The 15,422-nt window shown below is 38.8% G+C and overlaps 1 protein-coding gene across 1 annotated transcript in view; it reads right to left on the bottom strand.

The window, feature by feature from the left end:
• The window catches only part of LOC107294643 (nuclear receptor subfamily 5 group A member 2), a 162,907-nt gene extending 150,268 nt beyond the window's left edge, over positions 1–12,639 (bottom strand). The window contains 1 exon segment of the mRNA XM_015823894.1: positions 12,576–12,639. Coding sequence (XP_015679380.1) covers positions 12,576–12,639 — 64 coding nt within the window.
• Between the last annotated feature and the right edge of the window lie 2,783 nt (positions 12,640–15,422).

Genomic DNA, 15,422 nt, shown 5'->3' with positions numbered 1-15,422 from the left:
CTGCGCCTGCGCTCTTCACACGCCTCCTGCAGGGCATGTTTGGTAAAGTTCCTGCATGCAGGCTGCCGCCAAGCAGAGGGAGTAGCACAGCTAAGGAAAAGGGTAAAAAAAAATGGCGGACGGCGTTGTTTGGCGACCCCTGTGAAATGGTCGTGCGACCCCAAATGGGGTCGCGACCCACAGGTTGAGAACCGCTGACCTAGATAGTTGCAACTAGATAAGAAAAGTGCATGAAGAAAGTGGGATGATGATGATGATGAGGAAGAGGAGGAGGAGGAGGAGGAGGAGGAGGAGGAAAAAGAAAATGAAGATGATGATGTTGGGAGGGAAAGGTTGTAGTGATCTGTGTAGTGTGCTGGTTCTGATTAACCACTGCTTTGATTTATTGCCTGTGGCAACAAGCCCCATTGCTGTATGAGAAATCTGGTTCTGAATGGAGCATAGTCCTGCCAAGGTTAGATATGAGATGTCAACCTTAGTCAACCAAATAATTTGGTTAAATTGACTGATGATTTGGTTGTATAATAATTGTTCCGGATAAGAAATATTTGTACATTCTAGGGTATGGCAACATTTCCACAGTCTGGCTACCATCTCTGTAATCTAGTGTCCTAAACATTCCCCTGAATCTCACGAGATTTTGGTGATCTTACCCCACGATCTTATGAGATCTCAAATAAGCGCACAGTAGTTCTGTGCATGATCTCATGAGCTGTTGGTATTCTTTTGTGAAAATTCACGAGATGGCTGAAGTCTTGACAAGATAGTGAGATTTTGGCTTTTAAAATGGGTTAAAAGTGTTTAATTCTAAACTTAATTCTGCTGGTGGGCCACTGTTGGGTGCAATATCTTTGCTCTGACATCTTCTAGGCTTGTGCATCATGAACCTCTGGTGTCTAATTTCTATGAAGTTTTCTCTACAAACATTAATTCAGCATATTTCTATATTGGCATTCCAAGATGGCAATCATTATTTTCCAGGAACATAATAATGTTAAGGTCAAAAAGTTAATCAGGAACATAGCAATGCTTGGGGTATCCTCAAGAAAGATTTTGTGAGGTATCCCAGTATCTGGATTCATTCTCTGTGTCATGGTTCCGACAGATGAAACTCTTTAAAAGAACTTCAAGGCATTGTTTACTTTAAAGAATCTTTTATTTGAATAGTATAATATCGGCACTACATAATCAAAGCCAAAACTGAATTCCCCTCCCCTGGTCACATAGTATCAAAGCACAATTCCCTTCTCCAATTAACAGTCATAAATCACATTCTCCAATTAGCTTGAAGCACGGGCTTCCTCTCCAGTTCTCCAGCCCGCCAATTCTTTATCAGCTCTGGGCTCAATAACCTTGATTCTCACACTAAGTTTAGTGTTGTTATGTCTAGCTAGACTCTCATTCACATCCCCCCTCCCAGCATCATCTAACTCTAAAAGCAAAAGGGAAAAAGATGACTACATTTCCATCTGTTGTCAATGCAAAACATCCAATGTTAGCAGCGTTGACACTCTGTCTTTCCAAATAAATATTAAGAAATCTTTGCCCAAAGATTCCTGCAGCTATTTTTATAGAAGCGGACCTTTTCGTTCTTTGGAAAAGGGTCTATAATTGCCAATATCGTTCGACCCCAACCCAAAATAAAAATAATTATAGGCATTTGATGACTTCCCTATTATTGAAATCAAGGGAGAAAAACCAGCTAGTTTTAATACTATGGATAATTCTACATTGCAGCCTAAACTGTTTTTCTCCCATGTTGTTCCTGACTGTTTTCTAAGACAACTTCTGAAATTCCAAATTCTGGATTGCAGTGCACTGGCAACAGGGGCAGTGCTCAGTCTACATACAATCACTGTAGGACACGATTGGTCATTCCCCTTCTTGTTTTTCCCATCCTTGCAGACAAGCTGGGTCCTGTGAGGACTGGATACCAATGTCTACCCTTTCCCTTTTAGGGATTATTCTCTCCTGTTCCTTTACTTTTCCTCTTTCCAGATGTTTGCACCCATGAATGCCTTCACATTCCTATCCCTCATATACCACTTTTGACAGTAATGGAGACATTTACTTTTTTCTTGTTCTTCCCTTGGACGGTGTGTCATAGCTCCAATGCTACAGTAATCAGACAAGAGAATTCAGATTGTTCTTTCATTCCTATACTGCATAGGTCCAAGGAAATGTTGCAGAAAAACAAATGTTCATAGAAGCAAAGGAGCAATGCTCTTAAAGTGCAATTTCAACATTGAAAAATTCAAGGAAAAAAGAAGGGAGGTGTTGTGAGCAATGGGGTGGGGTGAGGAATAAGGGGGGCATGTTTCACTCACCTTGGGCAGGATGGAAAAGTGTGCTTATTTGGGAGCTTCTAAGATCGAAGATAATTCATACACCTACCAGGCCATTGTTGGATCAACTGCAAGGTTCTTAATAAATAACTACTGCAGATCAGCAAAGGATGTAACAGTCTTGTAAGCCAGGGGGAAAAATGATTATATAAGACATTGAGCAGCTGCTAAAGGTGTGTACAGGCATGGGAAATGAAGAAGCACCTGGTACCCCATGCTCTGAAGATCCTGAAGTTGGAAAACATGGGTGCGGGTTGCATTTGTAATGGGCTGGGAGTGAAAACAATATCACTGGTTCTGCATTCAGGAAGTGGTGAGTGGTCCTTCACCACTGATAGACAAGCAAAAAGAATTGAACCAAACTAACTCTGCTTTGGATCTGAATGAAAAGTGTCCCATAAATAAATAAATAAATCAGTCAGTCAGTCAGTCAAATGAACAAGTCTACTTAGCAATAGCACTTTGACTTATATACTGCTTCATAGTGCTTTACAGCCCTGTCTAAGCAGTTTACAGAGTCAGCATATTTCCCCCAACAATCTTGGTCCTCATTTTACCGACTTCGGAAAGATGGAAGGCTGAGTCAACCTTGAGCTGATGAGAATCTGCTGGCAGCCCTCAGTTAGCAGATGTAGCCTGCAGTACTGCATTCTAACCACTGTGCCACCATGGCTCTTGCAATCTTAAGCTAAGCACTAGAAGAATAATAGAATAACAGAGTCGTAAGGGACCTGGGAGGTCTTCTAGTCCAACCTCCTGCCCAAACAGGAGACCCTATACCAAACAGGAGACCCTATACCATTATAAGCTTCCAGAAAATTTAGTTAATTATGCCTAATGTCTTCCATTTTAAGCCAGGTTAAAAAGGATTTTAATAGAATAACTTACTTATATTCAGTTAACACCCAGCAAGATATATAATCTTAATCATAGTTTACTCCAAACCTTCATTTTGAAATTTAAAGTTGGAATGCCACAACTTTTCTTAAGTGATTTAACTATTTCTTCATGTCTCAGAAAAGACGTAAGGTGTGTCTGAATGAATTGTCCAAATTAATTTAAGAAATCTGACATTGTGAGGTTTTGGGGGCTAAAACTGAACATTTTTTTTAAATGATGCTTTGGACAATGCTTGGCAATTTTTTTCCTCTGAGAAAGTAATCAATCTATCACCTGGGGCTAGGAGTGGGAGAATCATTCTGTGACCTAAAGGAAGAAGCAAATTGTGATTTTTAGGTAAAAAGGAAAGACTTACCTACGAGGGTCATTTATCATGACAACAAAATTGCTGGTTGCATCTGAAGAGACCAGAAGGAAAGGCTGCAGTAAGCAAAATGGAGAGAAATCACAAACAAAATATTTTAAATTGATTAATGCATTCTGGAGTCCCCAGCGACTAACATCTGCTGTGGCTTATAATAATTGCAATTGCTGTGATGTCTCTTAACAATATTTATTTTTTTATAATAAGATTTATTTATTTTTTTTAAAAAGAAGACTTTTAAATAACAAATGGAATACAACAGAATATTATGTTCAAGATATTATGTGGATTTTGGTGTTTCAAACAAACCCAAGAGTTGTAGGAGCTCTTTTAGTATGCATGACAATCAGTACTATTTTAATAGTTCTTTAATTTGTGAGACAGAAATATATCTAATCATTGTTTTAAATTTTTTAATTTTTTTTAGATTTGTTACCTATTGCAATCCTAATATTCTCATAATTTTATAGTAATGAAACATTTTAAAAACCCTAAAATCACAAAATGATAGAACCATAAATTCCAAATAAATAATCGATCCTAGAAATACATCACAGCAATGTTCAAGTGGGAAGCTATTCCAAAATATAGGTAGTGTCACAGATATTTTATTCTTCTATTATGGAAATAGGATACCTATCAGTACGTTGAATTGCAATTAGAAGCCATCAGAAGCAGTGCAGGGGTTATAGCAGGGGTCTTCAAACTTGGCCCTTTTATGAGTTCTTGACTTCAACTCCCAGAATTCCTCAGCCAGGCACGCTGGCTGAGGAATTCTGGGAGCTGAAGTCCACAAGTCATAAAAGGGCCAAGTTTGAAGACTCCTGGGTTATAGTATAGTGTAATATATTTATGATAGTCAGGACAGTCGATATATATGGGCTGCTGTATCCTGGACTAACTGAAGGTTTGGTATCGTCTTCAAGGGTAGCTCAGGATATTGTCCCTTGCTCTACTGCAGGCACATTGTGGCAAAAGCAGTGGTGGGATTCAGCCGGTTCGCACCTCTTCGGCAGAACCAGTAGCTAATTTTTTGTTGCCCAGGCCCAGAATGGACTTCCGGAAGTGGCATCCACACAGAGAACCGGTTGTTTACATATTTGAATCCCACCACTGGGCAAAGACATAAATTATTGTTGTGAGGTCCTTCTGCCTTTTGCTGTAGCTGGTGCACAATTCTGGATACAGTGATCAAGATGTAGATTAATGTTCAGTGAACTCCACAGTCTGTTATTTATTCACAGTGCTATTGTTTTGGGATCTCTGATAAAGTTATAGTTTATCTAGCTTTAGTTCATCTTGAAAGTTGTGATCTGAAAGTTCAACCTTTTTCAAACTGGTGCACCCATTTATGTTGTCCCTCATAATTGTCAGCCTCACCCCCATTGACTGTGGTATCTGGTGATTAGGGAACTTGATATCCAATACATCTGGAGAATATATAACTGGTTATGACAGGGGTGTCAAACTCGCCATGTCACATGACGTGTTGTGACATATCGTGACTTTTTCCCCATTGCCGGAGCTGTGGTGGGAGTGGTTTCGGCATGACGCCTCTGGCCCACGGGCCAGTAGTTTGACACCCCTGGGTTATGATAAAGAATGTAAAGGAAGAAATAATAGTGGAGTCTCTGTCTGTCTTTCAAATTTCTGTATAGCCCATCTCACCTGAGTGACTCTGAGAAATTTTCAAGCATCCTAAAATTCAGGTAGTGACTTGACTTAAGACATCAATTGAGCCCAAAATTTCTGTTGCTAAGTGAGACATTTTTAGTGAGTTTTGCCCCATTTAATGACCTTTCTTGTCACAGTTGTTAAGTGAATCACTGCAGTTGTTCATTTAGTAATGTGGATGTTAAATGAATATGGCTTTCCCATTGAGTTTGCTTGTCAGAAGGTTGCAAAAGATGGTCACATGACCCCAGGACACTGCAACCATCATAAATATGAACCAGTTGCCAAGCCCCCGAATTTTGGTCACGTGACCTCGGGGAGGGTACAATGGTCGTAAGTGTGAAAAAAGTCATATGTCACTTTTCCCAGTGACGTTGCAACTTCGAACAGTCACTAAATAAACTGTTGTAAGTCAAGGACTACCTGTAATACAAAAATGCAACTAAAAAGCCCGGTTAGAAACAGAGTTAAAAAAAATAAACGTTATAAGTTAATTTTTTTTAAAAAAAGCAAAAGTTAAGGCTAAAAAGTTAACAAAGTGAAGGGCACCCTCAAGCCATGAGCCACGCCCAGTGTTGCATAATTGGCAGAGTCAGTCTTAATGCTCTTCTGAAAAGCTCAGCTGTGGGGGTAAGGTGTTCCAAAGGTGTGGGCAATGGCAGAGAAAGCTCTCTTCCTAGATCCTGCCAGTTGATATTCTTTACCCAGAGGGATCTGCAGCATGCCCTCCCTCTCTGCCTGATCGGACGGGATGGGTCAATGTAACTGAGATGAGAGGGTTCCCATGCCATGAAGCGTTTTTAAAGTGATAACCAACACCTTGAATTGGATCCAGAAACAAACTGGCACCCAGTGCAGTTTATGTATCAGGAAGTGTTACATCTGCAACCCTGGGGGTGCCCAGAACTGCTTGTGCAACTGCATTCTAAACCAGTTGCATCTTCTAGATCAGTGATGGCGAACCTTTTAGAGACTGAGTGCCCAAACTGCAACCCAAAAACCACTTATGTATCGTCGGATGCCGGGTGGGCGTGGCCCATTGGGTGGGTGTGGCCAATTGGATGTGCATGGCCCATTGGGTGGGCGTGGCTGTGATGGTAACAGCAGACTGGGTGGGACTAAAAAGTTCAATCAATCAATTCCAACTTTGCGAGATCTTTTTTTTTCCCCGCAAGAAGTTGAAATTGATTGATTGAACTTTTTTTTTTTGCACACGGCGGTAAGGTATGAAGCGAAAAGGTTTTATAAACCCCAGCTGAAGGCCTAGGACTGGGGCGATGGCGTGCATGCCCACATAGAGGGCTCTGTGTGCCACCTGTGGCATGCGTGCCATAGGTTCGCCACCACAGTTCTAGATAGTCTTTAAAGGTAGCCCAAGTAGGGTGCATTGAAGTAGTCCATTCAAGAGATGATCAGGACATAAGTGACTAAAAGGATGCAAGCATGACCAATAGGTTTTCATTAGTTGTATCTGGAACTCTCTTGACCAGACTAATTTTGCTTTACATTTTTCTATGCAAGCCACTGAGATTCACTTTTGATTGTAGTGGTATGCAGAGATGTTAGACAAACAAACAAACAGGCTTGCCTTAATTGTCTGCTTGGTTGGAAAATTCTGTTGTAATAGCTGAAATTGTCCTGTTGGTTTTCAGTGTGACTTAACTTCTTTTCCTTGATCCATTTTTTTTGGCAAGGGATTATTGATTTTTAAAGAAACATTATTAAATATGAACTTGCTTGTCTACTATATAAATAAAAAGCTTTCTAGTTCCAGTGTGTATTTTTGAAGTGCATCCTGGGTACTAAATTCAGCCAAGTCATTTTCCATTTATTTATAGAAACAGCTCTGCTTGCACTGTGCACTGGAGATTGGTGTTTAGATGAGCTTTGGATAAGCGAATAATCAATCATTTTGGGATAATAGACATCAGTGTTATTGCTCTGCAAGGTTTACTCTTTGATTTACACAAGTAGATTGTTTTTTATGGTGCTTTAAGAATATTTGTGGCTAAATAATGTTTTTACAACCAAGCCATGAAGGCAAAGCATTATTTCCTTTAAAACCATCAATCAACTGTATGATTACATCTGTACTTCAAGTTTGTTTGGGATGAGTTCCACCTAGGTTTGTTAGTGCATGAGAAAGCATTATGAACTCTATACTTTCTCCTCTGTTATTGCTCTTTGCACAGGGAAGTACATGTATTACTTCTTGAGATTAAAATCAGCTTTTGGCATTTAACAAGGTCATTAGAATTTTCTTTTCTTTGGTTAAAAACTATAGAGTAGTAAGTCTAAAGAGTCAGTAGAAATTAACTTAGGGAACTCACCAGAATGAGCCAGACATACCCCCAAACACACATAGTAATACTCATTAACTGATTTTAAAAGGGGCTTTTAAACAAGGTCATTATTTCCAAAGTTTAAATCATATGTCCCACTGGTGAACATCTAAAGGTTTTGGTTGTGAAACGTTAAATATGGCAGAAATGATTATGATTGGCTGAGTTATTGTAATATCAGTCAATTGGAACAAGTTGAGATTTTTCTAGATGTCAGTGGTGATATAAGGTTTTAGACAGTGGTGATATAAGATATAAGATTTTAGAAACAAATAATGGGGGAGAATATGGAATACAAAAAATAGGGGCATTTGAAAGTTGAATATAAGAATTTGGAAAGGTAAATCATGCAAAATGGATTTAGGAAAAGAAAGTTTGGGAATAATTCAGATGAAATATAAGGTTAGAGAGAGCTAGAAGGGAGAGAGAAGAAAGTTGAAGTGGATGGAAGGGAGGAAAAAAGCAGCAGAAAAAGAAAGCAAAGTTCATATATTGATCTGAAATAATTTTCAATCATTGACTAGCAGTTCTTCCATGTCAACATTAAGTCACCACCCCTGAAATGTGTAGTGAATTCAGCTGGTAACATTCATTTAAAATGAAAAAAGATACTTTGTTTTTAACATTTACCTCTACTTGGTAAATTTGGCTACTGTAGCTGTCCAAACACATGTAAAAATCTGATGATTTTTGAACTCTGTTTTATCTTGCTTAATTTAGATTTTACATGACAACCATGTATTGACTGTTGCAAAATTGGCTGAGCATCTGAGGTTTCCCAGATTGTGCCACACATTCTTTTAACTCTTGTATTAAGAAGCTTATTAGTCATATTCTCATGAGAGAAAAGAAATGATGCCAACATTTGATATAGTTAATTTTAGGTCCATAGATATTGGGCAACTGTAATTTGTTTGGATTTATACAAATACTTGTCAATGGAATATATACGATATACATCTTTTTAATCTTCATGTTCTCCATCTTCAGTCACAAATGTCTCTTCTGGGCTGGGATTTAAAACCATCTTACCATCTTACTTCTCTCCAAACAGCTTCTTCTCTGATTTGAGTATTTTTGAGAGTTTACACATGAGGAAAATAAGAACACTGCCCAAATTTTATCTGGACTGGAAAAAAGGATGCCGAAGTGGAAACCTGGCATGTGAACGTTCAGAACCTCAGATTTAATGTAAATGCTAATGTTTTTACTCAGGGAAAAAAAATAATTTTTGTTGCAATGGGAAGCTAGGAATTACAAAATTCTCAACATCACACTGCTCATTCCCCTGAGGATGGAGACACACAATTTCTTATAGTCACAGAATTGGAATGAGCTATGAGTTTTAACCTCAATTAGTATAAATCCAAATTCATGGGGAACTTTAATCCTCAGTCTCCTTAAGAATAGTGACTTCTTTTAAGCTATCTATTCTATTTTCTTCCTGCTCCATACAATTTTTTTAAAAAAATAATGTATTTGTATAATGAATAATTATTTTCTGCATTATTAATAATGGTCAGTTGGTAATCCTTGAGTCTATTTTGCATTGAGGTGGTGGAACTAATTGCAAAAATTGTACAAATCTGTCAATAAATCTCATTATTTATCATCTGCTCATTTCTTCTTATCTTATGCTAGTATAGATCAGCATGTTAATATATCTATATAATATGGATCAGCATATTAATACATTCCATATAACTATTGATTAACATATTTATAAAAGGTATAAATCTGCATCATAAACCCATGCTTTTTCATTGTTAATCTAATCTCTTTCCTTCCTTTTATTTCTGCCTTTTATCACCTGTTTACCAATTTTCTATGATTGTTTGTGTTTTGAGTTAGGCACAATAGAAAATAGTAACGATCTAATAAATATTGATTAGTCCAACATTTTGTTTCTAGCAGGACAAATCAGTGTATGCTCTACCTATTTACATTACCTGTTCTTGGCTGTTGACTACTTTTCATATTCTTAAAACATGTAACAATAGCATTCATAGTAAACAATAAAATACTTATAGGCTGGCATATAATGAACAATATAATCACACAATCATAATCACCCAAGGGATGGGTAAAATAAATCAGAAGTACTGTTAGGAGCCCAGAAGATCAAAATGCATAGTAGGAGAAGGTGGGAAAGATGGGAAAAAAAACCCCATTCACTGAAATATTTCTTTATGACTATTTTAATAATCAAACTCAAGAATAAAATAATTTATTTATACAGTAATATTTCTAAGGACATTTAAGGGCATTTAATAGGAGAAGGAGTTTCCAAGCATAATAGGGATTGTGCAGGTTATTCAAAACAAATGGGTGACCTTCTTGATTTTTCTTCTCAAAAGATTATCTGACTTTCAGATTGGATGAGATGCTGCTAATGGATGGAATAGACTGTAATGATCAGACAACACTTCAAATCACTCATATGGTTTAAGGATGTATAGCACATCTTACAGACATATAGATAGTGGTTTGTTTGTTTTTCTTAACTATAGGGTCATGTTTTGTCTTTAAAATCTTGTCTAATGTTATGCTCTGCAGACAGCTACAATCTCTACCCTGAAGTGAAGAGCTATAATTCATTCTCATATCTTTCCAGCTCCTTTTACACAAACATACATAGACAACACCTCTTTGGTTCTGCCAGCAGCAGTGAATTTCCCTGCTGAGCCCTGTTGTGGGGCTGCAATAAGTAACTTGTTTCTGCACATAGATTTAAATCTCTCTCCAGCCTTGAGGAGTAGAGTCTAATTTTTTTAAAGCAAAGCTAAGATACTTAAGGTATCCAATCTTGTGCCAGGTATGAAGGATAAAAATGTGCTATCTCTTCCCTACCCGGGTTGAAATAATTCAGATATCTACTAGATCAGGGGTGGGGAACCATGGCCCTTTTATGACTTGTGGACTTCAACTCCCAGAATTCCTGGGAACTGACTCAGGAGTTCTGGGAATTGAAGTCCACAAGTCATAAAAGGGCCCATGGCTCCCTATCCCTGCACTAGATAGTAACACAGTATGTTTTCTGTATGTTTTTCTTGCCACCTGGTGGTTGCCCAGATTTTTGAAGCCTAAATAGGTAGTTCTGATACACCTATGTAATTTTTGTTGTTGAATTCATTGTAGGGTTGTTTAGTACTGTGCATGCATGTATGTGTTTGAATTAATAACCGAGAAACAGAGCTGAGGCCTATTCCAAAATCGGAATGCAGAAAAACCATACAAGTAGCTGACAGTAGTTCCTGTCATCTTGGCTAATGGCAAGGGATGCTGGGAGCTGAATTTTATTTATAAATTCAACATTATCTGAAGGGTGATTATGTGCTTTTTTCATTCTCTAACTGCATTTGGAATTGAAAACACCATTGGAACCAATAGATAATTGTTCTTCTCCCTAAATCTATTAGTTGTGAGTCTGTGGGGAGGAGGGGGGAGGATCCTTTGGGGAAGTGAAGAAATATTATGTTTAACCCATTCTTCCATGTAGTTTAACCACCTGAAGTTTAAAATTTTCTTTCATGCTGCAGATTTGGATAATAGCTTTCCTTTGGGATACTCCCTGCTTTGGGAATGATGCCATATTGGTATTGCTGGTTATCTCTTTGGTTAGATATTAACTAGTTTGCTTATTTGTTCTCTGACTTTCTTTAAAAGTTCAAAGTGATCAATATTAGAAAGAGCCTAAGTCATCCAATGTCTTCCAGGAGTGTTAGTTTAACAGCCCTGGTCATCAACAAGATTATTTATGTTGTTTGTTGTTTTAGACCAGCATCCAAGTATCTGCCTTCCAATAACAGTGGGTTGCTATTCTTTAAAAACCCCAGAATATGGGAATTGTAATTTAACACATAAGGTATGAAGCGTGGTGACACCAATTAGCAACATTAAACAATAAGCAGCAAAAAAAAATGCAATCAAGTAATGCCTGAAAATATAACAGAAAATCTGGAAACAAAACAATTAAAGATGTTGCAAAAGGGAGAAGATTCAGTTTTCCACTTGGAACAGTACACAAAAAATTGACAAATAATGAGTTAAATCTTGTTAAAAGCAACTTTTCTTCCACAGCTGTCTAGACCATTGTTAGGGTGATATGCAGAAAACTGAGCAAGGGCTTAATCCTGTAGTGCAGGTAATATAGGGAGGAGAACATGTTTGGCATAGTGGTTAAGGCACCATGCTAGAAAGCAAGAGACCATGAGTTCAAGTCCTGCCTTACCTAGGAAAGCCAGCTGGATGACTTTGGGCCAATCATTCTCTCTCAGTCCAACCACACCTCACAGAGTTGTTTATGAAGGGAAAATAGGAGAAGGAAGTGTGTCAGACACATTTGTCGCTTTGAGTTATTTGTAAAAATAATGAAGGCGGAATATTAAATAAATAAATAATAAATAGACTGTATTTTTTTTTCCTTTTCTGATTCAACTTATTGGTAAAATTATATATTCACTGGAACACAGAGATGACATGTACAGAAGTTTTGACTCTCCAACAGGTAGTGCTTGGCGAAGAATCAGTTACAGTATGCTATTGTGATCACGGAAAATAACCATATGGTTTGGGATGAGAGAGCGTGCAGAATTATTCCGAAGTTCTAATTGAAGATTGTGGGAAACGGAAAAAAAAGAGTCCCTCATGCCAATCAGATCAGATTACACTTGTTTATGCAGCTGGAAATCTAGCCACTTCCATTTTTAATATCCTGGTACATTTACAGGTGTTGCTACTTACATAGATCAGAGCAATTCTTTCTTACCCACACACCTTGGCTATGTTTAAGTACTGCATAATTTAAAGTCCCATTGCAGCCATAGGGTGGAGAAATGCTTACCTTATATACCAGTGATGGCAAACCTTTTAGAGACCGAGTGCCCAAAACCTGCCCCTGCCCCCGCCCCCCTGTTCCACTGCGCCCCAGTTTGCCCCTGACCCACCCACCTGCAGGACCACCCACCACCTCCACGGCCTGGCGCAGATCATCCAGGCGGCCCAGCAGCGCCATGGCGGCTATGCCCTCCACCCGTGCCCCGCAGCATCATCTGCGCATGACAGGGCACAAGGGTGGAGTCTTGTCCCCATTGCCCGGCTGCCATGTCCTTGGCTGTGCTGCTCCGTGTGGGCAGCGCCCGGGGTGGCTCTCCTGTGGGGGGCTGCTGGTGAGGAGGGGGCACAGGGCGAGGCGGGGCTGGGGCAATGGCACACGTGCCCACAGAGAGGGCTATGAGTGCCGCCTCTGGCACGCGTGCCATAGGTTCGCCACCATTGTTATATACTATGCACGTTTTAATGTAAAATGCTTCCTTTGGGCCAAGGCAACAAATCAGTAGCAAATCAAAAAACATGGGCACAATCAACACCATTTAGTTGTGATTTAAAATAACTTTAGATGTTACACTGTCACAGTAGGATTGGAAAACATGCATTCTTTATTCTTTCCTTTCCTACATTATACCACTGTTGTTGTTTTTTGTCCAAAATATATATTCTTTACCTTCCCCAGCAAGTAATTGCATGAATTGTTATAGAATTCCTTTAATGTAATTCTTTCTAATAGCAAACTCAAAATAGCAAAACCTGAGAAGCAAGGGGATAATGGTAAGGCTGAGAGATCTTGATATTTGTGGTGCTATATTCTCTTTCTCTTTCAAGGAATCAATAACAATAACAATAATGGCCAATGAAGACCATGGTTATGCAGCAGCCAACGAATATTAACTGCAACTTGGGAAAAGAAAAATTGTGAATTTTGGATTGGGAGAGGGGGAATGAATGGCCTTGCTGAAAGAGGACAAAGTGGTTGGCTGACCTCCTTGAGCCAGATTCTCCCTATTGGGATCTTGTTGCAGATCTGATTTTTTTAAAGATATCTTATACATTCTAAGAATACAACAGGATTAGTAGCATGAAATGTTAGTGTTATGTACTACTTCTACATTCAACCCAAAGTAGCTTCGAAGGTCCACATCAGCAGCAACAAAATAGCAATAGCATTTAGACTTATATACCACTTCACAGTGCTTTACAGCCTTGCCTAAGCAGTTTACAGAGTCAGCATATTTCCCCCAACAATCTGGGTCCCATTTTATTGAGCACAGAAGGATGGAAGGCTGAGTCAACCTTGAGCCGCTCAGAATCGAACTCCTGGAGTGAGCAGTGAGTTAGTCTGCAGTACCGCATTCTAACTACTGCGCCATCATGGCTCTTGAAAATAGAGCACACTTTAGGAAATTCAGTGGAATTGTAAATGTTAAAGACCAAGATCATATATTGCTAATGTTATCCCTTTAAAGTTCTTAATTTGATATTTATTGTTCTAATCTGCTTGTTTTATGATTAGAGTCCAAAGACTAGAGATTATGAATGATGTGTAAGAGAACACAAAGCTCCAGATGAAGGAAGTAGATGGGGGAAATCCACCTTGGATTTATTTCAGTGGAGCTTTATTATGGTCTCATGCCCATCCCTTTGTTAAAGTCAAAAGGAGCAGCAGAATACAGATTTTTCTTAAGGCTATTTTTGGGATGGCAAGGGGAAGGATGATATAATTAAATGTTTTTATTAAAAAGAAAGGAAATACAGCAAGTGGAAGTTAACAGAGAAGTATTCTGAGTTAGTTATTTAACATGTCACATTTTATAGAGGTGTGTATGTATATGCATGTATATGTAAACAAGATGTTGAGACTCTAGAAAGAGTACAGAGAAGAGCAACAAAGATGATTAAGGGACTGGAGGCTAAAACATATAAAGAACGGTCAATGGAATTGGGTATATCTAGTTTAATGAAGAGAAGAACTAGGGATGACATGATAGCAGTGTTCCAATATCTCAGGGGTTGCCCAAAAGAAGAGGGAGTTAAGCTATTCTCCAAAGCACCTGAAGGCAAGACAAGAAGCAATGGATGGAAACTAATCAAAGAGAGAAGCAACCTAGAACTAAGGAGAAATTTCCTGACAGTTAGAACAATTGATCAGAGGATTGACTTACCTCCAGAAGTTGTGAGTGCTCTAATACTGGAAGATTTTAAGAAGAGATTGGACAACCATTTCTTTGAAATGGTATAGGGTCTCCTGCCTGAGCAGGAGGTTGGGCTAGAAGACCTCCCAGTTCCTTTTCATCTCTGTTCTTCTGTTCTTCTGTTACATCTACATTTTCTCAGGAAAAGATTCAGTCATGTAATCATCTCCCTGTAGTAGAAGGAAGGAGAGCCAAAGCACAATTTTCCTTTGCTGGGACCCCTTTTGTACTAACTAGATCAAAATGTGCTGATACAGCAACATCTTACTGTAACTCATGTTAAACCATGCTAAACTAAAAGTCCTATGGATACCCTTTGTCTACAAGTGCTGTCATGCATGTGAGCACACTGTTTACTTAACATAAAAAGCACCCTTTGCCCTGAAGAAGAACTCAATTTATGTTGATTAAACTTGCCTGATGGAGAACCAGGAACGTTAGAAAAATGACAGCTCTTGGAGCACTTGACACAGCATGTGTCACATATCAGCCTGATAAGCTTCACCCCTTGCTCATGGGGCATTACAGTCTGATGAAGAAAGCTATCAGAGGGAACTTGGTTAACGTAACCTACGAGCCATTCAGTGCAACACAATGGGCGGCTATAAATTTGCAGGGACATTTATTATGGTTATCTGTTCAACAATTGCATACTGGCTGTTTATGCTTAGCTGTACACTCATTGGAAATTGTTTTATAAGAAATGGGGAGGGTGTGGAGGAAGGGGCAAGAGGTGGACATTTGGCTTGATTTCACCTTCAAGAATGCA

Source organism: Protobothrops mucrosquamatus, unplaced genomic scaffold (assembly GCF_001527695.2).
Source record: "Protobothrops mucrosquamatus isolate PMUCROS unplaced genomic scaffold, P.Mucros_1.0 scaffold2037, whole genome shotgun sequence".
In the NCBI taxonomy this organism is placed as follows: domain Eukaryota; kingdom Metazoa; phylum Chordata; class Lepidosauria; order Squamata; family Viperidae; genus Protobothrops; species Protobothrops mucrosquamatus.
The sequence above is the reverse complement of the archived record's forward strand: the minus strand, read 5'-3'. Positions and strand labels throughout refer to the sequence as shown.